Consider the following 27,505-nt stretch of genomic DNA (forward strand, 5'->3'; position numbering starts at 1 on the left):
AGGATGAAAAACACTGGCATTGTATAGACCAAGAGACTCATTATTATAAAACCTTCTCCTTTGCCACATTTTTTTCGTCCTTAAGAACAATCTTGCCTTTCAGAAAGTAACTGCCTTTATCATTTAATCCTCACAAAAGTTAAGGGTCAGCCATTTTCTCTTTGTGTGACTTTTTATGAATACTTGGCATTGATTCATGTACCCATTTGTATTCTTGCTTATTTTTCCACTCTCACTATTCAACCACACTTGACCAGTGATCCCAAAGAACACTAAAAGATACCAAGTAAAACTGGTTGACTTTAATGTGTCGGCCCTCACATCTCTCCCTGGAACAATGGTTCTCAAAGCATGGGCCTGGATCATTACCTGGGAACTTGTTAGAAATGCAGATTTTCAGGCCCCTCCTTGAACCAGAAGTTTTAGAGGTGGGACCCAGCAACAAACCTAGGAGATTCTGATACGTGCTATTGTTTAAGAGCTGTCTTAGAGAGATTTTAAATTTTCAGATCATTGGATTTTTAAATGTGCTCGGATATATATATATTTAAGTTTACTTATTTATTTTGAAAGAGAGAGAGTGTGTGCACATAAGCAGGGGAGGGGCAGAAAGAGAGAGAGAGAGAGGAGAGAGAATTCCACTGTAGGCTTTGCACACCCAGCACAGATCCCAATATGGAGCTTGAACTCAAGACTGTGACATCATGATCTGAGCCGAAATAAGAGTCGGACGCTTAATTGACTGAGCCACCCAGGCGCCCCAAGTGTGCTCAGATATTTTTGAAGCAATCATTGTCCAAACTTAGAAAATAGAAAGAATAGTACATAAATAGAAACAGAAAGGATATTGCCTTTCTAAAGGGTATAGTTCCCTGCCTTCTCATCTTTTACCCTTTAGAAGTTTTTATATTCTTTTCTACTCTTACAAAACCTATCCAGGTGGTTGGGTATCTGACTCTTAATTTTGACTGAGGTCATGATTTCATGGCAGTGGGATTGAACCCCACATCAGGTATGGAGCCTGCTTAAGATTCTCCCTGTTTCTCTGCCTCTCTCTCATTCACTCTCTCTCTCTTTCAAAAAGGAAACCTATCCATGTCTCTCTGCCTTTTTGCATTCTGAAATTTTAGTCTTAAAACCCACTCTATTATGATGGAAATTTTAATAATCAATCTTTTGTGAAATATGATGGAGTAGTACATGGAACAGTGAATAATAAAATATTTAATTTCTACTTTTTCATTTGTATATTTTTTAATGGAAACTTCCAAACGGGATTCTTCTTCCTTTAGGACATAGGCAAAGATTATTTAAATCCGCCTGGATGGCTCAGTTGGTTGAGCATTTGACTCTTGATTTCCACTCAGGTCATGATCTCATGGTTCGTGGGATTGAGCCCTGCATCAGTCAGGCTATGTGCTGGCAGTGTGGAGCCTGCTTAGGATTCTCTCTCTCTCTCTCTCTCTCTCTCTCTCTCTCTCTCTCTGTCTCCCTCTCTCTCTGCCCCTCCCCTGCACTCTCTTTCTCTCTCAAAATAAATAAATATTTTAAAAATAATTTGAAAATAATATTTGAAATAATTTGAAAATAAATATTTTAAAAATAAATATTTTAAAAATAATTGGCGCCTGGGTGGCTCAGTCAGTTAAGCATCCAACTTCGGCTCAGGTCATGATCTCATGGTTCATGAGTTCAAGCCCTGCATAGGCCTCTGTGCCGACAGCTCAGAGCCTGGAGCCTGCTTTGGATTCTGTGTCTCCCTCTCTCTCTGTTCCTCCCCCCACTCACACACTCTCTCTCTTTCTCTCAAATATAAATAAACATTAAAAAAAACCTTTTTGGGGCTCCTGGGTGGCTCAGTCGGTTAAGCGTCCGACTTCGGCTCAGGTCATGATCTCGCGGTTCATGAGTTCAAGCCCCGCGTTGGGCTCTGTGCTGACAGCTCGGAGCCTGGAGCCTGTTTCAGATTCTGTGCCTCCTGCTCTCTCTCTGACCCTCCCCTGTTCATGCTCTGTCTCTCTCTGTCTCAAAAATAAATAAACGTTAAAAAAAAAACAAAAAAAAAACACCTTTTTGATAAAGTTATCCCCAACCAAATAGAATTGTTCTATAATAGACCCAAAGGTTATTCTTATCAGAGGGACACTTTTATGAAATTGAGCACTTGCGGAAAGGAAGGCGTGAGCTTGAACTAGCATTCCGAATTGAATGATGGAGGAGGATAAGGGTATTTCCCAAAGCAGAAGCAGACTTAGAGCCTAGGTTTCGGTGCTTCCAATTCAGCATTCTCTGCACAAAAATGGCACTGCCTCTAGGACTATACAGTTTACCTAATTGGTTGGATTTTTGTCAAGAGCTTGATCCAAGTGCGGTTTTTTGTTGTTGTTGTTTTAATATATAAAGCATTTGCAAGTTCTTTCAAGGGCAGCACATAGCTTTATTTAACTCCCTCCAGCCCTCTCTCACCTCTGTCAAGTTGTACCAGGAAATTCAAGGTCTAGCCAGAGGCCCCCAAAGAGTTAAAAAGACAACCAGCCTGCAGAGCAGAAGAAACTGATGTCAAAAACAGATGTTCCTGTGCAGGCTTTGCTGGATTCATAAGTCAGGATGAAGCCAGCGTGTACGCACGCACGTCAGAAAAAAACTCTTGGCCGGTGTTGTGGAGAAATGAAGTGTTGTCCCCTCATCTGCAATTCCTCTTCAGCCCCCGCTGCCTGGGAGTTGTGCAAAGGGCTCCCGGGAGACTGGTGGCCCTGACACTTGAACCATCAACTCCGAACGCCCTCGAATCCCTTGTTTTCATTGTTGGTGTTCTGCCGAGCTGCCCGCACAGCCCCTGCCCGTTTTCATTGGCCTCGGGGATTGTTATTGGAGTGGCTGACAGCTGTCTGCCAGGCTGTCTGAAGCTGCCTTCCTGTGCTCCCCACCGCTGCCCAACTTCACAGCACTATTGTTCCTGTTGGGCCTTTTTCTTAAAATCTTTCCCAGCTGTATCCTGATATGGTAAAACACTTAAATTAGCTCCAGATTGCTCTGTTTATTTTGTGTTAGATAAGCGACAAAATACAGTCCCAGCAGCCTGCCCAGGAGGAGGGTGGAAGTGGGGGGATGGGGAGCAGGGGACACCAGCAAGGTCTTTTACAAAAGACAGAGTTCCCAGACAAAACCGGGAAACGGCGTGGATATGAAACAGTCGCTCGTCTTGCCGTTTGCACGTGACCATGACGGGCTGGCCAAGCAATAACTTTGGGTCTGAGCACACCTCATTCCAGAAAAGAAAATCAAGCCCCTGGCGTGAAGTCACACAAGAAGGAAGCTAATTTCCATTATTGGAAATGGATGCGGTATCTCTACTAACCACAGGTCTGGTTGCCCTGCCAGCTGTCCAGGTACTACGCCCGACGCCCTGATCGTGACAGGAATCCCTTCTTTCAAATTGCCCTTCGCTTTTGCAGTGCATGGTAGCCGACGGGCTCAAAACTAGCTGAAGTTTACCAGCTTCCCTATATGCTCAGCATTGGCAAATGTTCTCTTGCCTGCTGTAATTTAAAGCGAGAAGTCCAAAGACGTTGAGTCACCAGCATAGGTATTTTCCACACAGCTGCAAGTGAAAATTCACAGTGAACTTGGCCCCCATTTGCTCCTGTGGGCCGTCTGTGCAGCTGCTCTCTCCATAGTCTCTCCTTCCCTGTGCTCGTCTGCTCACAGGGGCTCTCATGCAAAGCCTTTCTGAATACCTCTCAATAAATATTTTCGAATACAATAGATACTATCCTCGAATGAAGATACTGCCTTTGTGATTGTAGGAATAAACCCAAATAAAATATGAAAAGGAAACTTCCGAATGCTTCAACTGCACTGAAGCACACGAACAATGCCAGCGACCCGCTGAGTTACAACAGTTATTGAAAATTTTGTCTGTGGGTAACTCAAGACTCCCCGGGAAAGATCCCATGACTCACTTCGACGTGACTGGGCCTTCATCCTCACCCTGAACCAGAGTTCTGGAAACCCTTTCTACCAAGTTGAGAGGAGGGGAGGGAAGGACAGGGTCAGGAGTAATAAAATGTCCTTAGAAACTGCCTTTTAGTTTCCTTTGGGGCACATAAACTCAGTGTGTAATAAAAAGGTACAAAACCAACTTTGGAAGAATAATTACCCTGTCAAGCCCCCTTTCCCTCTGGTGGAATGTGCCTTTTCTTCACCAAATTCTAGCATGGCATTGAAGGGCCTCCAGAGTCACCTGCTCTAATTACCCAGTTCTCCTCTCTCTCTCTTTCTTGGTGTCCTTTTTTGTCCTAATTATGGACAGTTTTGTATTTTGCACATGGATGACCTATCCCTTGAGAGTAGGGACTGTGTATTGACCCTTTGTTGTCTTTTCTCACAATGCTGACAACAGTCATGGATACTTTGCAGGTGCTTAACTAAGTCCTTCAAAATAATTGTTTTCTTTATGTTTACCTAAGATGTGGTGACATTCATTCTGCTTCTGTATTACCCCAGGCAAACAATAAAACAGTAAAAACATCAACAACAACGACAACAACAACAACGAGAAGACAAGGTCCCCATCACAAGTCTCATTGGCCCATTCACATTAAGGTGTTGCACATTCCCTTAGGGGCCACTCGCAACAACGACAACAACAACAACGAGAAGACAAGGTCCCCATCACAAGTCTCATTGGCCCATTCACATTAAGGTGTTGCACATTCCCTTAGGGGCACCTCGGTGGCTCAGTTGGTTAAGTGTCCAACTTCGGCTCAGGTCATGATATCACAGTTCATGAGTTTGAGCCCCGCATCGGGCTCTGTGCTGACAGCTCAGAGCCTGGAACTTGCTTCAGATTCTGTATTTTCGTCTCTCTCTGCCCCTCCCCTGTTCATGCTCTGTCTCTCTCTCAAAGATAAATTTTAAAACATTAATTTTTTTTTTTAATATTGCATATACCCTTCCAGTGATGGGCAGGATAGAGTAAGCCAACCAAAGCCTAACTTTCTCCGGGACGGCACCTGGAACTCTAGAAACTACAGAAAGTGACTCTCTGGGGCAATGAAAAATAAACAATAGCAAGGCAATGGTGAATGGGAATGAAGTCAAAGCTTTATCAATCCTCTGTGCCAGGCGTGAGTTTTGTGGGGTTTGTTTTCTCTCCTCAGCCTTGCAGCTTTGACCCAAGGCCTGATGGAAGTCTAGAACAACGCAATAGGCACTGGCAGAAGAATCTCTAGGTGAAACCCTCTATTTCTAAACAGTGGTTTGGGAAAGGAGTCCTTTGCTGGAGAATATAGGGGAATTATTATTTTGTTCCTTTTTTTCCTCCCTTGACTCTACCCAAAGGCCAACCCAAGTTGAGGATCTGCATTTACTTTTGTGTTGGGGGGTTGGACACCTGAAATTCCCAAAAGAAAATTCTTTGTAACCAGAGGACCAGGGAAAAGGAGCCCCCTTTGTCCAAAAAGTGTGGGAGAATCTCACTGTTTTATCTCTCTTTTTTATTTTGCTGCTTTGCTCCCAAAGGCAGCCTGAGTTGTATGGAAGCACATGACAGAATAAGGGACTAAAACCTGGGAGAAACCTGTCTTTCTGGCCAGAGGAACAAGAAAAAGGGGACCCCTGGAGGCTGGAAAGTTTGTGGGGAATCTCAGAGAGGATAGAGGTGGAGAGGCTGGGATCCCCCAGTTCTGTGTAAGCCCCAGGCTCACCTCTAAGTGGTGCATGTGCCACACAGACCCAAAGAAGCAAAGCAAAGTTTCAAGAACTTAACTGCAATGTAAACCACTACCCAAGTCCCACACTAACTCCTGAATGTGGTGCATATTGGGTAAACACAAACAGTACAGCAAAGCCTTTGAAAACTAAACCACTGTTCACAGAAGGTGAGACAAAACTTGCAATCTGAATCTAACTGGATTGGTTGTCTGCTAAAACAAAGAAACATCAACATCCTTGAGAAGATTTTAATAGGACCTAGAGTCTCACAACTTGGTATGCCCAGGGAACAATCCAGAATTACTCATCCTACAAAGAACCAGGAGAATGTGACCAATACTCAAGAGAAAAGACTGTCAAGAGATGCAGCTCTGGGATCACCCAGATGTTGAAGTTGTCAGATTAAAATTTTAATGTAGCAATTATAACCATTCTCTATGAGATGCAGTTGAACACTCTTAGAATGCATGGAAAGGTAAAGTTCTCAGCAGAAGAAAGCAAGCATGCAAGCAAGCAAGCCAAGCTGGAATTTTAGAACTAAAAAATATAATATCTGAAATTAAAATTAGCACTGTGGGCCCAGTAGCAGAATAGTAGAGGCAAGGGTCAGTGGACTTCAAGACAGATTAATAGACATTATATAATCTAAGAGACAGAAAAAAGAAAAAAAATTGAACCAGCTGTAGGGACCTGTGGAACAATATTAAAAGAGCTAACGTTTATGTCATTGGACTCCCAAGGAGAGGAGAAATATTATTGCCGAGAAAAAACATATGAAGGAATAATGTCTGAAAACTTCACAAATTTGATGAGGTCTACATGTGTAGATTCAAGGAGCTCAGTAAAATCCAGTCAGGATAAACCCAAAGAAAGCTATGCTCACACTGTAATCAAAATGCTGAAAACCAAAGATGAAGGAAAAAACATCTTGAAAGCAGCAATCTCAATGGTGGGGATTTAACCTAGAGAAATGAAAACATGGTTATACAAAAACCTGTACCCACATGTTTACAGCAGCCTAATGGATAACCACTAAAGACTGGAGAAAACCCAGATTTCCTTCAGCTGGTGAACAGATAAGCAAAACTGTGGCCTACCTCTGCAGTGGATGGCTGTGCCGCGCGGCAGCATAATGAGCCACGGATACATGCGCTAATGTGCATGTATCTCAAATGCATTGTGCTGCATGAGAGAAGCCAGACTCCAGAAGTTTCACACTGTTTGATTCTTTTTATATGGCCTTCTGGAAAAAAGCAGAACTTTAAACATGGAGAAGCCATCACCAGTTGCCAGGGCTTAAGGGTGGAGTGGAGGGTTTGATTACAAAGGAGCAGCACAAGGGAGTGATTCTGGGATGACAGGGTTGTTCCGTGATTATGGCGCTGGTTATATGACTCCATTTGTCAAAATTCATAAAACTCCGTACCAAAGCAAGTGATTTTTACTGTATGTAAATCAGAAAATAAAAAATAAAAGAAATCACTAGCATACCATTTCATATCTGCTAGGGTTAATGTATCTTCATGACTGCATGAAGTATGGAAAAGATTCATGTAATCTCTTAAGTATTTTGAAGTCATTTTCCACTTGATTCCACATTAAACTTGCAGGAAACTAAAAATGGAATAAACAATGAAGCAGTCTCTTTGGGTGCATAGGAGGAGCTTTCCAAAAAAGAATTTGGTGCCTCACATGCCAGGCAGATGTTTTATAGGGTCAGTTTACCACAAAAGGCCCTGATGAACAACTGAGGTCTGTAAAAGAGACACCTTGATTCTGGAAGAGATCTACTGGTTTTAAAAGAAGCCAAGTCAGTCTGGACTGGAGAAAACAAGAGCAAAGCCTTTGACATATCTTGGAAGTTCTGGGTTTTGATAATCGGGGTGGTATTGAGAATGCCCTCTCTGGAAGCATCACATCTGTTGTACTGAGCTCTCCCTCACTTGTGGTTCTAAAATATACATGGAGTAGGCTGGTTTGGACTATTTCCATGAAGCAGATTGTATACATTCCTGTAACACCAGGAAGAGTTTTCCTGAATGTAGAATTTTTTCTTTAGCCTACCTCTCATCCAAAGGGCAAAACGTGCAGGATGGATGTTTAATAGGAATGAGATCCCACTAGCTGAGCAGAGTGTCATTTTCTCCCTCTGCTTATTCTGCCTTTGAATTTTTATCATCACTTTGCATCCTTTTGCACCATCATGGGTCTGATCACTTTTGATACACAAATGTATAAAAACAGCTATTGGCTTTAAGAAACCTCTTCCCCAATTACAAAAAGATTCTCTTATGCCTTTCTATAATATTTTATGGCTTTAGCTTTTACATTTAGGTCTTTGATCTGTCTTTTTTCCCCCATACAAGTTTATTTTGTTCAGATATAAGACACATTATCGTAAATTCACCCTTTTAAAATGGACAATTCAGTGGTTTTTGATATGTTCACACAGTTGTGTGTGAATATTCACCATTAATTTCTTGTTACCCACTCCTCCGCAAAATCCTGTGTCCATTAGCATCAACCCTTCCTTCCAGCCCACGGCAACCACTAATCTACTTTCTGTCTCCATAGATTTGGAATGTCTCTTCTGGACATTTCATGTAAGTGGAACCATACAATACGTGGCCTTTTGTATCTATCTAGCTTCTTTCATTAGCACACTGTTTTCCATATTGTAGCATGTATCAGTATTTCATTCCTTTTTATTATTGAATAATACTCCTTTTTTTTGCTGTACATCCCTGAAAATATATCACATTCTCTTTACTCTTTCATCAATTAGTGGACATTGGGTGTTTCCACTTTTGGGGCCTATGATGAGTAATGCTGCTGTGAACATTCATACACAAGTTTTTGTGTGGACATATGTTTTCATTTCTCTTAAGTATACACCTAGGAATGGGATTTCTCGGTTATGTAGTAACTCTACGTTCAACTTTTTGAGGAACTGCCAAACCATCTCCAAATCAGCAAAACCATGTTATATTCCCACCAGCAATGTTTGAGGGTTCCAATTTCTCTGCATCCTCTCCAACACTTGTCATTGTCTGTCTTTTTAATTACAACCATCCTAGTGAATGTGAAGTGGTATCTCCTTGTGGTTTTGATTTGTAGCTTTCTGATGACTAATGATACTGAACATTTTTTCCTGTGCTCATCTTATTTGGAGAAATATCTGTTCAAATCTTTTGCCTACATTTTAAATGTTTTGTTTTATTGCCTTTTTTTTTTTTTTTTACTATTGCATTGTAATATCCATTAGAAAAAAATTTTTTAGTACTTATTTCTTTTTGAGAGAGAGAGAGAGAGAGTGCAAGCGGTGTGGGGAGGGCGTAGGCAGAGAGAGAGAGAGAGAGAGAATCCAAAGCAGGCTTCAGGCTCTGAAGCACAGAGTCCAATGTGGGGCTCGAACCCACCAACTGAGAGATCATGACCTGAGCTGAAGTCACACGCCCACTGTCTGAGCCACCCAGGTGCCATTTTTACACCCAGGTGTAATATGACCCATTTTTATTTCTTATGTATGTTGTGAAGTGGGATTTGTCAGGATTTGTTGTTGTTGTTGTTTTTCTTATAGGTATACAGTTACTCTAAGAATCATTTGTTGGAAAGACATTTTTCTCAATTGGTTTGTTTTGCTAAGTATCAAACGATCATTTATTTAAAAAAATTTTTACTGTTTATTTATTTTTGAGAGAGAGAAAGAGCGTGCAAGTGGCGGAGGAGCAGAGAGAGAGGGAGACACAGAATCTGAAGCAGGCTCTAGGCTTCATCAGCATAGAGCCTGATGAGGGTCTCGAAATCAGGAGCTGAGCCATGAGCTCATGACCTGAGTCGAAGTCTGACGTTTAACCGACTGAGCCACCCAGGCATCCCTCAAATGATCATTTAAATGTGGTTCTTTTACCAGGCTCCTCTTCTTGTACCATGCTGTCTTGATTACTATAGCTTTACATAGTAAGTCTTGAAGTTGGCTAGTGTAATTCTTTCAACTTCGTTCTTCTATTTGAAACTTGCTTGCAGTCCTAGAATAAACATCACCTGATCATCATGATGGTGGTAGGTGAAGTAATGGTCCCCTTTCTTCCTCCGAAGATATACACATTGTAGAGCCGTGAACCAATGAATATGTTTTGGACAAAGGAGAATTAAGGTTGCAGAGTGAATTAAGATTTCCAGTTAGCTGACCTTAAAATGGAGAGATTATCTTATAGGACCTAATGTGATCACTGAGATTTTTAAATGTAGAAGAGAGGGGCGCCTGGGCAGCTCAGTCAGTTAAGCATTTGACTTTTGATTTCGGCTGAAGTCATGATCTCGTGGTTTGTGGGATCAAGCGCCACATTGGACTCTGCTGACAGTGCAGAGCCTGCATGGGATTTTTTCTCTCTCTCTCTCCCTTTGCCCCTCTCCCCGCCTCCTCTCTCTCTCGCTAAATAAATAAACATTTTTTGAAAATAAATAAATGTGGAAGAGAGAAACAAAGAGGAGGACAAAGTAATGCAATGAGAGAAAGACTCAACCAGCTATTACTGGATTTGAAGGTGGAGGAAGAAGGTCTTGAGCCCAAGAATTCCAGTGGCTTCCAGAAACTGGAAAAAGCAAAGAAACAGGTTCTTCCCTAGAGCCTCCAAAATTGAATGCAAGCCTCCCAACACTTTCATTTTTTCCCAATGAGACTTGCATCAGACTTTTAACCTATAGAACAAAAAGATGGTAAATCTGTGGTGTTTAAGCTCTTAAGTTTGTGGTAATTTTTCATAGCATTGATAGAAAACTAACACAATGATGTATTATAATTTTTGTATATAGCTGGATTTGATTTACTAAAATTTTGTTAAGGATTTTTGAACCTCTGTCCACTGTAGTTTTCTTTCTTTTCTTCTTCTTTCTCCTCTTCTTCTTCTTCTTCTTCTTCTTCTTCTTCTTCTTCTTCTTCTTCTCCTCCTCCTCCTCCTCCTCCTCCTCCTCCTCCTCCCCCTCCCCCTTCTCCTCCTCCTCCTTCTCTTCCTTCTCCTCCTTCTCCTTCTTCTCCTTCTTCTCTTTCTCCTTCTCCTTCTCCTTCTTTTTCATAATGTCTTTGGGTTTGGAATCAGAGTAATGCTGCATTCAATGAGGGATGCGTTCTGGAAGAGTTTGTGTAGAACTAGTAATATTTCTCCCTAAGTGCTTGATAGAATTTACCAGTGAAGCCACTGAAGCCTAGAGTTTTCTTTATGGGAAGTTTTTTAACTACACATTTCAATTTCCTGAATAGATACAGAGCTACGTAGGCTATCTGTTTTTGAGTATACTTTAGATTTGTGAGAACTTAATTGCTAAAAAAAAAATGGTTGAAACTTGGTTGATTTCCTTTTTCAAAGAAAGAGGCCTTCTTTCACCACCTTTTTGAATATTTATAGTGCAATTTAATATATTTTAGATCTAAAATATTTATTTTGAGGTTTTATTGTGAGATTGCATAAACATAAGTACAAATATACTGTGTATTGGCAGTGAGACATAGTAAGTCTGTGAGTCCTTCTTCACCAGGAAATCTGATTCCCATTTAGCTTCCCATGCACTTAAGCCACTCACCTGGGGCGCGAACATGCCAGCGTCTGTGATACGTAAGTTTATATTGTAAATCAGTTGACGTTCTGATGTATATATCATCTGTAATAGTTTTGCTCCTGAGAGGTGGAGCCTCTCTCCGTGTGCTGGCAGAATTATTTATGAGCTTGCAGGGCTTTAGGCCAGATCCCCAACCATGGTAAATTTACAAAGTAACGAATGTCATCTGACAAGCCTCTTGACAGAGAGGCCACAATTTATCCCTGGCTGTATGTCCCAACTTGCCATTGTGTAGGGCAGTGGTTCCTCCTGGAAACATTTTGGAAATTTGGTGGGGTGCTGCTAGCACTCAGTGGGCAGAGGCCCAGACGCAATGCCCCTAATAACCCCGTGCAGTGAGGAGCTTCCCTGAGTCTTAGATGCTCACGGATATCCGACTGCTTTGTCATAAAGATTAAAGAACATGCTTGGGGTTTTCTGAGTTTAGAACCAAGTCTAGTTTTACATATAAGCACAAGGCACTTTTTGTGTGGTTTTAGATCCACTTAATATCCCAATTTTTATTTTAGCATTCATACCTACCCTCTTTGATTTTTCTGTGCCTCTAGTATAGAATGGTCTCCTTTAAGCCGAAAGTTATTAATATACAGCACATGGAATTATCTAATCACTTTGCTGTATCTTCTAGGACCAAGCCTGCACATTTTCAGGTGAAATACATGCTAATATATTATCAATTACCTATTCTCCTTTATATTACATTTAGAGTTGTTTTACAAAGTAGGTGGTTAAGTATAATATTGTGTTTGAATCCCATTACAGTACAGTATAGGGAGAACTATAAAATTTTAACTATAAAAAGGGGGTTTGGGGCTTGAAAGGCTTGAGAACCATGATATAGAAGCAAGCTTTCTTTTCTCCCCTATTTCAAAACTTCCCCAGTTATTATAGTTGCTATTCGATTAAAAGGTACAATCTTTGAATGAGTCCATAGATGGGTCATGTGTTACCACATCCACAAGAAACACAAAACAACTACAACAATAAAAATGGATTCACCTCTTTCGCCTGCAGAATAACCTAATATGACTATTTTATCCAGCAAACACAGTGCACCCAGCCGTAATGCTCACACGTGTGTGCAGCGATCACAGACTTCTGTCCACAAACTTTGCCATGCAAGAAGTGTAACTTGCTTCATCTTTCCCTGCAGAAGTGAATGTAACACTGCTCGCTGGGGTTGCAGTCCTGCTGGGTGGAGGAAACCTGGGGTCAGTCAGTTCAGATCATCTCAGTTGAAGGTCCTTTTGTCTCATCCCTGGCTCCCCTCCAGGGAACCAGTACATTGCAGCCGAGGAGATTGTCTGGTCCACCGTCACTTTCTACAGAAACCCCCTTCATACGGGGCCTTTTCATGCCGTCCATCCATCTAGATCGTGCTGCAACCCCCTGGCCTGCAGAGACTCAGACCATCTCTTGCCCCGTCTGTGCTCTTCTGCACAGCAAATGAAAACCGTCCATCACTCGGGCTGTAACCTCTTCTACATTGTGGTGTGAGGGCCTCTGAGCCTACGTTGTTCTCTGTTGCAGCCACACCACACTGGGCACAGGGAAATGCAAGGAGCCTTGCTGTCCCCTTCTTCTTACCTTATTCTCAGAGTGGTCTCTGCAGAGACCATCTCCAGCAATTTGCACCTTTCTAATTTGCAGATTCTAGCCTGCTCTGAAATTAGGAAGCCAGACACCATTCATAAAATTAGAATCGTGTCTGAGACTAAATGGGCCCTGCATTAGGGTCTGATTGCAGGGACTTGTTGATGCCTATTATGGTGATTCAGGGGCAAGTGTTCTGATTTATTTGTTTGATTTTGTTTTTTCATCCTGTGTTCATGGCTGTTCAGAAGACCTTGAGTGTCCCAGTTATTGGACCCCTTCCTTCTTTCCTTCCTCCCTCCCTCCCTCCCTTCCTCCCACCCCCCCTCCCTCCTTCCCTTCCTCCCTTCCTCCCTTCCTTCCTCCCTCCCTCCCTCCCTCCCTCCCTCCTTCCCTCCCTTCCTCCCTCCCTCCCTCCCTCCCTCCTTCCCTTCCTCCCTTCCTCCCTTCCTTCCTCCCTCCCTCCCTCCCTCCCTCCCTCCCTTCTTCCCTTCCTCCCTTCCTCCTTTACTTCCTCCCTCCCTCCCTCCCTCCTTCCCTTCCTCCCTCCCTCCCTCTCTCCCTCCCTCCCTTCCTCCCTCCCTTCCTTCCTTCCTGCTAATTTTTAAATTTGAGTGTAGTTGACATGCAGTGTTACATTAGTTTCAGGTGTACAACATAGTTATTCATCATCTCCATATATTATGCTATACTCACCACTGGTGTAGGTCCCATTTGTCACAAAACATCACTATTACGGTACTGTTGACTATATTTCCTGCCTTTTATGCCCGTGACTTCTTCATTCCATAACTGGAAGCCTATGTCTCCCACTCCCCTTGACCCATCGTACTCATCTTTCCACCCCAGCCCCGTGATAGCAACCAGTTTCCTCTCTGTATTTATGGGTCTGATGCCACTTTTTGTTTATATGTTGTTTGTTTTTAGATAGCGCATATGAGTGAAATCACATCGTATTTGTCTTTCTCAGAACTCTCTCTTTCCACATCCCTTTGTCTCCTGGTGAAAGGCCTTCATTTAACCTCTTGCTTCTCATTAAGCACAGGGACCTCACTGCTTCCCACACTTCCTCTTCTCCAGCCGGCTTCCCTTCTGAGCACCTGCTTGGAATGTCCAGCGTTATTTGATTTCTCCTCACTGTCACTGGGTACCCCGTCAGAAGGGGTTCTGCCACCCGTATGATCTGGAGGACTGATCAGTCCGAGGACTCGCAGTTTGTTTTACTCTGGCTTTGGAACAAGTGTCATCTGCAAATCCAAGGGAATCTTGTTCTTGTATCTTCATTAAGTATGCATTCAATATTCGAATTATTTGTTAATTCTTGTAACAGACTTTGTAATATCTAGGTATGTTAAGTTATTTTTGTTTCTGACATTAAATGTTTCACTCTTACCTTGCTCTTCAAAGAGAATTGTGTTGATCAGTGTCCTCATGAGTTGTTTGTCTCTCTTCCATAAGTGGACACCCATACCTCAGTGAGTTGCTTTAGCACTGAACAAACCTCAGAAAAGAGTGTTGGGCAAACAGGATCACCGGTTCACTCAGTTTGTTTTATTGTGTTTTTTGGGTAACCCTAAAAGCGTATCTTACTATCTCTGAAGTAGACATCCAATAAAATGTTGCTTCTGCATTAAAGGTAAATTCAGAACATTTAACTTGTATCATATATTTGGAAACATAAAGACAAAGTAAAGTAGTTGATGCTTGCCCAAAAAGAATATTTTAGCCTTCTCTGGCATAATTCTCTCTGAAAAATCATTGACCTCAATTCCCATCTTTTCATGTCATACGAGGAATTAATGCACTTATTATTTCACAACTATACTTCTACTTTTTTCTGTCTGCTGCTGTTATTTTCACTTCTCTCTTATTCTCAAACTTGCCAGACTCTGAAGCACTTCTGTGATACTTTTTCATCTATTACTTCTGAATTAGCATTACTGGTGGATAAACAGATACCTAGTTTAAAAAAAAAAAATCTGCCTTAAAGGAGTTTCAGGTCTGGAAAGGGAGCCGAATAATTTATGAGTAAACCATGTTTCTCCCTCAAGCTGCCAAATAACTTTAGTTTGCCCTGAAATTCATAACTTCATTAGTTAAAAGTATCAAGCATTCTTTCAAGATCAAACTGAAGGGAAAACAAGGAAGGCTTTAATTTAAAAAAGGGATAGAACAAACATTTACTTTTGCTGGTCCCCAGAACATTGTTTTGTAGACATTGGGCTCCTGTGCTACTTGATAGGGATCGGGAATATGGAGCCCAAATCCATGCCTCCCGAATGGGAGTAACAACATTCTGTACTTACTTTTAAGGATCACTAAGATCTGTGACTACCTACACTTTAAATTATAGAAAAAGTTCAGATGTTTGCCTACCAATATATAATAAATTAGGACACTGTTTTCCAGTTTCGAGTTCCATTTCGGCATGTCTTTCTTTCTTTCTTTCTTTCTGGAGTGAGTGAGTGAGTGAATTGGCTCGAACTCACAACCCGGAGATCAAGAGTTGCATGCTCCACCGACTGATCCAGCCAGGTGCACCGCCCCCCGCCCCCGCCCGCCATTATAACTTTTAGAGACCAAATGTTTCAACTCTTTCAACAGACTTTTGAGTCTTCTCATCCTTAAATTTTATTTAAAATTTTTTTTTCAACGTTTATTTATTTTTTGGGGACAGAGAGAGACAGCATGAACGGGGGAGGGGCAGAGAGAGAGGGAGACACAGAATCGGAAACAGGCTCCAGGCTCCGAGCCATCAGCCCAGAGCCCGACGCGGGGCTCGAACTCACGGACCGCGAGATCGTGACCTGGCTGAAGTCGGACGCTTAACCGACTGCGCCACCCAGGCGCCCCTCATCCTTAAATTTTAAAGGAGAGATAAAATCCCACTGGCGTCTCATCATTATAAGCAATGACATTAGCCCCATGGAAAGGAAGAAATCTTTTACTGTCACCCTGATCATCTTCCTTTTAATCCTCATTTATTCCTGATTTTGCCTTTCCCTGCATCTCTATCCCTTTATCTTCAGCCCTTTTGGAGGCTGCATCAGTTATTTGGGGTCTGGTTGCCAGGCCCATTCCAGCAGCATCTTCCCAATGCTAGTTCAGCAGCAGCGCTCCCGTTGCTGGTCCTTTCATCCAGATGTAAGTCAGACTGTGTCTGCCTGGGACTGAGCTCACAGCATTGATCTGCCCTGAGTGCTGCCAACCATTTGAAACCCCTACGAATATTCAAGTGAATGACTGAATAAAGCTTCAGTTTCTGACATTTTATTTGAACCACAGGCTATGGCCATTGTTCCTGTTTCCTTGATAATTGATATGCTTTATTTAGACTCCTAGAAACAGGAAGGTGTCAGCTGGCTCTGTCCCCAAAATAACAGAAAAATCCCTCAAATGCATTGTGTTTTTATGACTCTCAAGAAATTACCTACAGAGAAGAGAATGTAATTGAGAAGGGCTCTGTGCATAAAATCTTTCCTTGTTAATGAAAGCATGGGGTTTTAGAGTGCACTTGTAATACCTAAATCTAGTATAAGTGTAATAAATACCTAGATAGGAGGCTTTTCTGCTATTTGATGCTGCTGCTGGTTGTGATTACCATCAGTGAAGATGGTTAATATTTATTGAGCACTACTTTTGTGCCAGGCTCTATATTAAGATAGGCATTATTGTTATCCTCACTTTACGAATGAGGAAATTAGACGGCGAGCAATCTCTCCAAACTTACAGCACTTAACTCCAACTCTTTGAATCCATTTCAATGAACTTAGAAATGTGGCAGTGGGGATGATAGAGAAAAACGCTGACAGTCGGAAGCCAGCTAGACACGTTTTTGTTTATATCTAGTCATCAATTCAGCTCAAGTTTTCCTTACGTTCTGGCAACAGAGTGTTCTTAAGAGTATAGTCAACTTAATCTGTAATTAAGGAGAAGCCTTGATGCAGAGCACACTACGATCCAATGTGTAACTGAGTAAGGCCCTGGAGCCTCCTTTTCTCAGTTGCTGGGCTCCCCCTCTCTGATGCTGCTCAGCCCTGTCCTGTCATTCTGGTTTCAGCTCCTCTGAGAGGCCCATGAATGAAGAGATCACATCTCTTTTTCTACTCACTCCATGGGATAGCAAGCCTTGTCTGTCATTTCCCCAAAGCTGGAATGGTCCTTGGTACATGGTGAGCACTCCCAAAAGATTTGTTAAGGGGGTAAGCGGGGACTCTCTTCCTGGCCAGGACCGCGCTCCCTCAAATGCTTTCAAACAATCCCCTTTGACTTCAGTGTGGCTGATCAGGGGCCACATCGGACAAACAATTCCAGTATTGTGAGTTTGATTTGCTTAAATTCTCATGGGGACCAGGAGGCACCCCCCACCCCCAAATATCCTATTAAATAAGCAGCATCTTTGTACACAACGGTTTCTTAAAAGTCAAGATCATGGAATGGCTAGATGACGGCTCAGAAAACACTATCCAATAAGCAAAGTAAACTTTTAGTGCCTTCAGTCTCAATATTTAGTGGCCCTTTCTCCATCTGTTTATTTGTTCCATACTCTGCACCCCACCCCCATTCTTGAGCCCTTCTCTTCAGTGGGTCCTATGCTAGGTCCTGGGAATGCAAAGATGAACGAGACATTGTCCTTGTCCTTGGGAGGCAGAGTTATGGAAGATGAACCCATGAACAACTAATTAACAATATATCGCGAACAACTAATTAACAAGATATAGAGATAAGTGTGATAGGAAAGGTGTATATAAAGTGCAGAGGTACAGAGACACTGTCTAGGCAGGGGGGTGGTGGGGAGCAGTATATGAAAAGTTAACAGAAGATGTGACATTTATCCTGAGAGTTAAAATTTAAGTCAGGCAGGAAAGAAGAGGGAGAGCATTTTAGGGAGAGGAACCAACATGTACAAAGGCAAAATGAGCACGAAAGGGCATGACATACCCTAACAACAGGGCAAAGTTAGTTCTCTGTGAATGAAGCACAGGGCACTTTTTCTTTTTTGTAAGATTTTATTATTTTTTTTAAAGTTTATTTATTTATTTTGCGAGAGAGTGTGTGTGTGAGTGAGCAGGGGAGGCGCAGAGAGAGAAGGAGAGAAAGAGAATCCCAAGCAGGCTCTGTACTGTAACTGCAGAGCCCATCGTGGGGCTTGAATCCGTGAACCATGAGATCATGACCTGAGCCAAAGCCAAGAACCGGACGCTTAACTGACTGAGCCACCAAGGCTCCCTAAGATTTTATTTTTAAATAATTTCTATACCCAGTGTGGGACTTGAACCTATAGCCTGGAGATCAAGAACCGCATGCTCCACTGACTGAGCCAGCCACGTGCCCCAGCACAGGGCACTTTCTTTGGGAAGGGCAGGAGCTGATGCCCAATAAGTAGATTGGGGCCAGATGTAAAGGATTCTATATGTGGGCTGAAGTTTGAACTTTTTCCTGATTAGAAACCAATTAGAGGTCTTTAAACATGAACATGGCTTGATTGGTTTGGGGTTTCACAGTGATACCTCTGACAACAAAGTGAAACAATCTGTAAGTCACCCCCATTCCAGATGGGAGGAGTGCCAGACCCGAGGCTCTGGGATAGATGGGGGTGAATGGATTTGAAATCTATTTGAAAGATAGACTTGGCAGAAGGGAATGCACATTCAGTCAGAAATTGATGTACAGGGCTGCCTGGGTGGCTCAGTTGGTTGAGTGTCCAACTTATGCTCAGGTCATGATCTCATGGTTGGTGAGTTTGAGCCCCACATGGGGCTTGCTGCTCTCTGCCTGTTAGCACAGAGCCTGCTTCAAATCCTCTGTCCCCCTCTCTCTCTTCCCCTCCTCCACTTACGCTCTTTCTGGAAAACTAAATAAAAAACATGAAGAAAAAAAAAAGAAATTGAATGTAGAACAAGAGGAACAGAGAAGAACATTAAATTGTAAATTCAGTGTCAGATAGGTATTTTCTCCAAGATCTTTTCATAGGAGAAAATTGAGTTTCCTTGATCCTCTAGATGACTTCAAAGACATATATTAACCCTCCAATTTGCATTTTAGTTAAAAAGTTCTGAAAAAGAATAGGCTAAAAAAAATCAACCATCAGCAAGCAGTCCTCTTTTTCAGAAAAGGAGGTGTCTTGGTATTTCTTGGTATTTGAAGTCATGTTGTCTACTCATTTGTCACAGTTACGTTACTGGCCCTGTTCAGAGGAAAGTCCAGGCCCTTTGAGGCTGTTGGAGCTTTTCTTGCTTTTTCTTTTAGGATCCCTGAGTCAGAGTGAGGAGGATGTCTTGGGTAAGTCCAGGTTGGGGGGCAGTGAGATGGAAATATACTGATATTCAGGGCAACCTTCCACAGCCAAGCCACAGCATTATACTGTTTGGGAGTCGTCCTAAAAAGTAATGTTGTTGTCATGGTTCCATCTTAACTTTTATCAGCTGGGTAAGGATGGGGCTTCATGGTCATATACTTAATGCTTTGGCTCAGATCTTTGGCTAACCGATGTTTTTCCATGACCTTTTGACAGTTATTTTTGTTCAGTAAGGAATAATAAAGTGAAATTTACCATCTGTATATGACGACATTTATTTTTGACATTTCTTTTCTAGACAGCAAAGTGTTTATAATTAGGTTTTCCCTCTGCCAAAAACATTGCGGAAAAACTATTTCCCTGAAAAAAAAAAATTCAGAGCTTCCTTTACTAGTTGGAATCATCTTATATTGATTTGGAAGATTTTTTGTAAGTCAGGAAATGAAACAAAATTTTCTCTTGAAAATTCTTAGCAAGAACAAAAGGTAACTTCTGCCCAAAAGAAAATTAGGACAGAAAGTGAAAAGAACCATGTTTGAAATGGTGATGGTGAGGCACCTGGGTGGCTCAGTTGGTTAAACATCCCATTTCGACTCAGGTCATGATCTCACAGCTTATGGGTTCGAGCCCCGCATTGGGCTCTGTGCTGACAGCTTAGAGCCTGGAACCTGCTTTGGATTCTGTGTCTCCCTCTCTCTCTGCCCTCCCCTGCTCACTCCCTCTCTCTCTCTCTTTCGAAAATAAACAGAAAGGAAAAAGAAAATAAATGGTGATGGTTCCATTGTCTTTTTCAGTTTTAATTTGTCAGATTTAAGTGAGCAATATTGGAAACCTTATTTCAAATGAGCTTATCGTATTCTTTTCTTTTTTAAGGCTCATTTTCCATTTATTTTTTTTTAAATATAATTTATTGTCAAACTGGTTTCCATACAACACCCAGTGCTCATCCCAACAAGTGCCCTCCTCAGTGCACATCACCCACTTTCCCTGTCCCCCACCTCCGAGCTTATTGTATTCTTGCTGCAACTGTGATCAGTTTTTTTTTTTTAAGTTTATTCATTCATTTTGAGAGAGAGAGCACATGTGAGCAGGGGAGGGACAGAGAGAGAGGGAGAGAGAGAATCCCAAGCAGTGTCCACCCTCAGTGTGGAGCCTGACGAGGGGCTTGATCTCATCACCACTAGATCATGGCCTGAGCTGATACCAAGAATTGAATGCTTAACTGACTGAGCCACCCAGGCGCCCCTGTGATCAGGTTTTATGTCCAACTTCTTGAAATACCCAGGAGACTGTGCTAGAACTGATGCACAACGCTATTTCTGAAGAGCCCAACTGTGGATTCTACCCCTTAGCTGATAAGTGGCAGCCTTCAGGCAGGTGTCACCTGCAGAGATGCAGACCCCTGGCAAAGCCAAATCGCCCTCTTTATGCTGCCACTTGTGCTGTTGGCTCGGTGATAGGGGAGTCCGAGAGACATTGCAGTGTGCCAGTTGACAGTGCTTTCTCTCTAGAGTGCTCTTGAAAACATGACTGATAACAGATGATAGAATCCCTTACCGTTGCCGATGGGAAGAACGGCCCAGTGAGCAGTGGCAAAAACAGTCCTACTCACTGCATCAGCACCCTCCCCTGCTAAGATGTAGAAACCCCTTCCAGCTCCCACAGTAGCCACAGTGGCCAAGTTCTCTTTTACAGCACAGAGTATTTTCCTTTTGGAGTCAGACCTGCTCCTAGCGTCAGTCAGATCACAGCCCCAGCCCCCCTCCTCCTCATCTCCACGTGCATTTCCTCCACCATCATCATCCGGTATTTTTGTATTGAGCACTGACAAGTGTGTGGAACTGGAAGAGATTATATGATCTCTCAAAGGAGTGAATCTATTTAAAATACAGACAACAGGCATCTGCTACAAGCCCTGAGCCAGTATCGTTTATGGCAGTCTAGACAACAGGGGGAAATAATAGTGCCAGCTCAGCCATTCTTGACCTCAGGGCACAGAGTGTAAACGTTTCTTTCCAATGTATTTTTGTATAACACGAACAGTGCCTCCTTTTAAGTTTTGAAACGTTGGTTTTGGGTGACATACTCTGTGAGGTATAAGCAATACAGAGGAATTCCCTCTGTCAAAAGATGGCGACTTCTTGCTGGGAATATACAGGTTTGCTCACGGAAAATAGAAAGTGTATTGAATAAACTGGCTTGGGTGACTGGGCCTTGACTTTTTGTCAAGAAGAGATGTAAGGTTTTAGGAAAGGTTCTTTTAAGTCTGTGATAGCAAACGATAAGACTAATTGTCACCCACCCATGTGCTGCAGAATTGTTATCTTCATGTAGTCTAGCTCCAGACTCTTCTCCCTCCCTTCACAAAGCACACAGAAGATCCGGGGACCTAGTGTGTTAAGGATGAGCAGAAGCATCCTTAGAGGCAGAACCTTGAATTTCTTACCAGCAACAAAGGTTCCTCTAAAGGGAACTATAACCGCCTTGAGATACCATCACCTTCTGCTATATCAAGAGGAAGAGTATATACTTTGCTGAGATTTACTCTGCTTATGGTTCTCCTAGGGAAGTGAAGCTTTATGTGGCCCGTAGGCATAAAACTCACTCTAGCCCAGGGATGTCAGGAACATGGCGCTCTGAGGGCAGAAGGCACCTGGGGAGTCACGCAGACCTTGTTTGAAGCCTAGCTTTGCCACTTTTTAGCTATTTGGACTTGTCAAACTCCTTTTTTTTTTTTTTTAACAACAAAATGGATAATACTAGACTGAGTTGTTATAAATTATACTAGCTACCATTTATTGAACACTTAGGTTGTGCCAGGTACTCAGCCAAGCAGTGATCGTAAGTGGTGTCATTTAATTTTCATCATAGTACCTGAGGTAGGAATCATTAGTTCCACATTACATATAAAGAAACCGAGGTAGGTATTGCCCTGAGTCACACAGCTACTGAGTGGTTAGCATGAGGCTTCCATTCCAGGCCGATCAGACTTTAGATTCTTTGAGAGATAATGTAAAATTAAAGTGGTGCCTGTTGCATAGTAGGTGCTTAACAAATGTTAGTTCTTTTTCCTTCCGTGTGTTTCCTGTGGCTTTCATCTTGATTTCTGCGTTACATCACAGAGCGGGTCTGTCATACTGCCCTCATGTGGCTCCTTCGGATAACGGTGGTTTTCTAAAAAAAGATTTAATCGAAGTGTAATATGTATGCAAATAAGGGTTATTTCAAATGTATCTCTAGAGTCACCTAAATGTATGGATACTTTTGGAGGTACTGATGATTCTCCAACCTCACTGTAAAAGCAATATCTCTCTTTTTCCCTACGGTCCAACTTAATTTCTAACTGAGCTGCAACCAGCTGGTAAGATACTTAATTTCAGTCACTCTCATAACTTCTCCTCTGGCTTCAACTTCAGTTGTTTTGGAAGAATACCCCTCTTCCCTGGACACAGTGCATGACGAAGCTTTGTCTTGCCATCCTGTCAAGAAAGGAGGAACTTTACTTGCAATTATTTTTTCCACCCAACTGCTCTGTTTACAGAGACGTTGAGCCCACTGGAGAAATTTTCAACTTTCACACTTAAAAAAGAGTTCATATCACTAGGGAGTAGACGTTTAATTCAGTTACCAGTGTAAATGTTAGAAAGTTTTTCCAGGTGAGTAAAATGAAAAGGTCTTCTGTCCCCACTCGGTAGGACTAAGTGAAATTTCACTTAGAAGTTTCTTTTTTAAATTTTATTTTATTTTAGAGAGAGAGAGAGAGAGGGGAAGCTGGGCAGAGGGAGAAAGAATCTTAAGAAGGCTCCACACTCAGCAAGGAGCCCAATGAGGGACTCAGTCTCACAACCCTAGGGTCATGACCTGAGCTGAAATCCAGAGTCAGACACTAAATCAACTGAGCCACACAGGTGCCCTAAGGTTTCTTTCCGTGTACCAGGGGGAGCTCAGCTTACCTGGATTCATTCTCCTATGTGACACAAAATTGCCTGCATGCAATTGCAACCTCATCATTGATTATTAGTACAGGGCTGTGTCCCAAGCACGTATCTTCAGGGGGCTTCCTTGTTTTTCAGTGACCTTATCCAAGGGGATTTGAAGGTCTCATGTCAGAGTTGTGCCACACTGCCCTCTGGTTATGTCTGTGTAATGGAGGGAGTGTTGAGTGGAAAAAAGAGTGTTGAGTACCTCTTGGTACTGGAAGAGGTAAGGAGGAGGTATCTTTTTAGTTCTTAAGCACCATTTATAAGCAACATAGAAGTCTTCTGTTCTTGAGGTGCCTGGGTGGCTCAGTCGGTTGGGTGTCTGACTTCAGCTAAGGTCGTGATCTCACGGTGTCCCGCGTCGGGCTCTGTGCTGACAGCTCAGAGCCTGGAGCCTACTTCGGATTCTGTGTCTCCCCCTCTCTCTGCCCCTCCCCCGCTTGCACTCTGTCTCTCCCTCAAAGATAAATAAACATGCACTCTTATGTGGATCCTGAGAAACTTAACAGAAGACCGTGGAGGAGGGGGAGGAAAAAAAAAGTTAGAGAGGGAGGGAGCCAAAACATAAGAGACTCTTAAAAACTGAGAACAAACTGAGGGTTGATGGGGGGTGGGAGGGGGGGAGGGTGGGTGATGGGTATTGAGGAGGGCACCTTTTGGGATGAGCACTGGGTGTTGTATGGAAACCAATTTGACAATAAATTTCATATTAAAAAAAAGGAATTCTTCAGTTTTCATGAAAATAAATTAAAAAGAGAATTTGTATTGTCAATTTCAGTGCCTTAAAATTTCACATGGAGAAAAAACTTCAAAATTATGTATGTCTTCTTTCTCCATAATTTTTTTATTTTGCATAAAATAATACCCACAAGAAAAAAAATAAACACTTTTTAAATTTTTTTTTTAAAAAAGAAGTTTTCTGTTCTTAAATGTGTCTAGCATTGTTCTCATGCAAAGACCTAACTGTATTTCAGATAATGGAGGACAGACATTGGCAGGGGGCAATAACTGGCCCCTTCGAGGAAGAAAATGGAGCCTGTGGGAAGGAGGCATTCGAGGAGTGGGCTTTGTGGCAAGCCCCTTGCTGAAGCAGAAGGGTGTGAAGAACCGGGAGCTCATCCACATTTCTGACTGGTTGCCGACTCTCGTGAAGCTGGCCAGGGGAAGCACAAAAGGCACCAAGCCTCTGGATGGCTTTGATGTGTGGAAAACCATCAGGTACTTGTACATCTTCCTTTTTTCCCTCCTAGGGCAGAAACGGCAAGAACAGCCTGACAGGATTGAGTGAGAATGATAGCTTTTGTGTGAAAAATGACAGTTCAGCTTACAAATAAATGATTACAAAGAAGTAGAAATGTCTTTAGGAATGTTTTAATTATATATATCTTTCACGTTCTGGATTTGAGACTGTGGCCCTGTGTGTTACATAAAGAGGAAGATTGTCCTCAGCTGCACACCTTGTACAGGGGTGTTTTAATCAGGGAAGCTTCTCTAAGATGTAGGATAGGGTATTGTTTGCTCCCTCAGGGGACCTACCCTGTTGTTTGCTGGGAGAGTAGAGAACCAAGCAGCGGGTAGAGCTGGAATGTGAGCCGGGGAGCATCTGTGCATAAGTATCTAATGAGCACCCATTATGAGCCAAGCCCTGTTTTAGGGGTGAAGGAATTAGGAATGAACAAGAGGCAAGATCTTGGCTCTCATGGAGCTTATATTCTAGTGGGGAAGGGCGGGGTGGGGGAGAAGGAAATAAACAAGTAAACACATAAATAAGCAAGGTGACTTCCAGCAGCAATAAACACTATGAAGGTAATAAAACAGTGCATTGTGATAGAGAGAACTGGCAGAATGTAAGGGGGGTACAATCTGGGGAGCAGAACCAGGACTCCACTTTGGAAGTGATGACAGTCCTTCTCCTGTTTACCGCCACAGTGTAGAAAAATGGCGTCCAAGGTGAGGACACGGTATACACCTTCGAGGGTGCTGAAAGAAAACTATCAACTTGTATTTGTATTTAATTTTATCTTATCCTTGTTTAAGAATAGGCCTTATAAGGTACATAATAGATGAGCACATATATCTAAATTATAATTATGTGTATGTATATATTGGGGGTATTGTTGTTACTGATGGAATGGCATTTGTCTAGTGCAATAGTTTGCAACCTCTGTTGGTGTTACAGAAGGAGAAAACGTGGATGATTGGTCCCTAGTGACCAGAAGGAGACAACCTCCTCATACTCTCCTTCTTCATCCCACTTCAGAGGCCCCATCTCAAAAATAGTAGGGTTTCTATTCTTAGGAAATATACAATGAAGTAGGAATAAAAGGTCATGATGACACGTTAGCCTACCCTCAAATGGTTTAGAAAAAATTGTGTGTATTTCAATACATATTTCAAGATACACAGAGAGATAAAGTGTACATATCTAGTAAAATATGAAAAATAGGATAATCTGGGTAAAGGGCATGGGTGTTCTTTTACCGTTTCTTATTTTTGCAACTCTCAAACCATCAGATCGTGACCTGAGCTGGAATCAAGAGTCAGATGCTTAACCAACTGAGCCACCCAGGGGCCCCTATTATTTACCATTTAAACAGAACTTAGTCATATCCACATCATCTAACAGATAAGCCAAGAAGTAAACAACAAAACTTCTTTCATTAGTTGTTTTGAAAGTTTATACTCATTATTTGCTCATTCATATAAGATGACGTTTTTCTTTTTCTTTAAAATATTTCTGTCCCTTATCCATGATCTAAACTTGATATGTACACGTGTTCTGCAGTTACTCTATTTTTATTTAATTTTCCCGAGTGTGAGTAATATATACTCATTGTAGATAATTTGCAAAGTATCACAAAAGTAATTTGTGATAAAAATAATCACCCAAATCTTACCTGGAAACAGCTACCATAAATATGTGTCATATTTCCTTAAAATGTTTCTTAGTATTTTTTACTACCTTTTTTCCTCACTTAATACATCATCAGTTTTGATCATGTCTTCCAAAAAACCCATTACAAACATTATTTCAATGGCTGCATATTCTTTTTTTTTTTTTTTAGTTTATTTATTTATTTTAAGAGAGAGCTTGCACAAGCAGGGCAGGGGCCGAGAGAGAGGGAGAGAGACTCCTAAGCAGGTTCCAAGCTGTCAGCACAGAGCCTGATGTGGGGCTCAGTCTCATGAACCATGAGATCATGACCTGAGCCAAAATCAAGAGTCAGACGCTGAACCGACTGAGCCACCCAGGGACCCTGAATGCATATTCTATCATATACCTTGATATGTCAACTTAACCATTCCCTTAATATAGATTTTTATTTTTTATTAATAACACTAGAGTAAACAATTTATTCATAAAATCTCTATATTTTGGATTTTTTCCCACTAGATAGAAATTATTTGAATATAAATTCTTAAACTAGAGAACGGCTATTTTATTTATTTTTGAATGTCACTCAGTTTCATTGCATACACTAAAATTTTTTTTCTTGTATTGAACACAAACCTTGGAAAAGTTTGCCTGATTTTGGATAGTGAAGAAAATAGATATCGAGTTAAATCTGGAGGTTGGGGCACCTGGGTGGCTCAGTCGGTTGAGCGTCCGACTTTGGCTCGGGTCATGATCTCACGGTTCCTGAGTTCGAGCCCTGGGTCAGGCTTTGTGCTGACAGATCAGAGTCTGGAGCCTGCTTCAGATTCTGTGTTTCCCGCTCTTTTCCCCTCCCCCGCTCATGTTCTGTTTCTCTCTGTCTCTCAAAAGTAAATAAATGTTAAACAAAATTTTGTTTAAAAATCTGGAGGTTAATTTTGTTAAAATGTCTATATATTTCATCATTCACCTGCAAGGCAAGAAGTAGCAATCAGAGATGTATAGTCAAGGAGTCCTGGGTGGTTAGGGTTCTATAGTCCAGTTGAATGGCGTCTGACACCTTTTTCTTCTCTGACTCACTTAGGACTGGTGAATTCATAAGGTAAGGAAAAATGATATAGTTTAATTTCATTTTTCCAGCTTTATTGAGATATAATTGACATAAAGCATTGTGTGAATTTAAGGTACACATCGTGATCATTTGATATACATATATACTAGGAAGTGATTACCTCAATAAGGTTAGTTAACACATTCATCACCTCCCATAATTACTATTTTTTTGTGTGTGGTGAGAACATTTAAGATCTACTCTCTTAATAAATTTTAAGTGTACAATAGTATTTTTTTTTTTAAATGTTTATTTGTTATTTCTGAAAGAGAGAGAACACGAGCGGGGGTGGGGGGTGCACAGAGAGAGGGGGACAG

The 27,505-nt window shown here is 41.9% G+C and overlaps 1 protein-coding gene across 1 annotated transcript in view; it reads left to right on the forward strand.

Moving 5' to 3' along the window:
- Window positions 1-27,505, forward strand: part of ARSB (arylsulfatase B) — a 169,401-nt gene that overhangs the window by 58,757 nt on the left and 83,139 nt on the right. The window contains exon 5 of the mRNA XM_025924146.2: window positions 24,177-24,420. Coding sequence (XP_025779931.1) covers window positions 24,177-24,420 — 244 coding nt within the window. The remainder of the gene's footprint in view (window positions 1-24,176; window positions 24,421-27,505) is intronic.

This window comes from Puma concolor, chromosome A1 (genome assembly GCF_028749965.1).
Source record: "Puma concolor isolate L17-30 chromosome A1, mPumCon1.1.hap2, whole genome shotgun sequence".
In the NCBI taxonomy this organism is placed as follows: domain Eukaryota; kingdom Metazoa; phylum Chordata; class Mammalia; order Carnivora; family Felidae; genus Puma; species Puma concolor.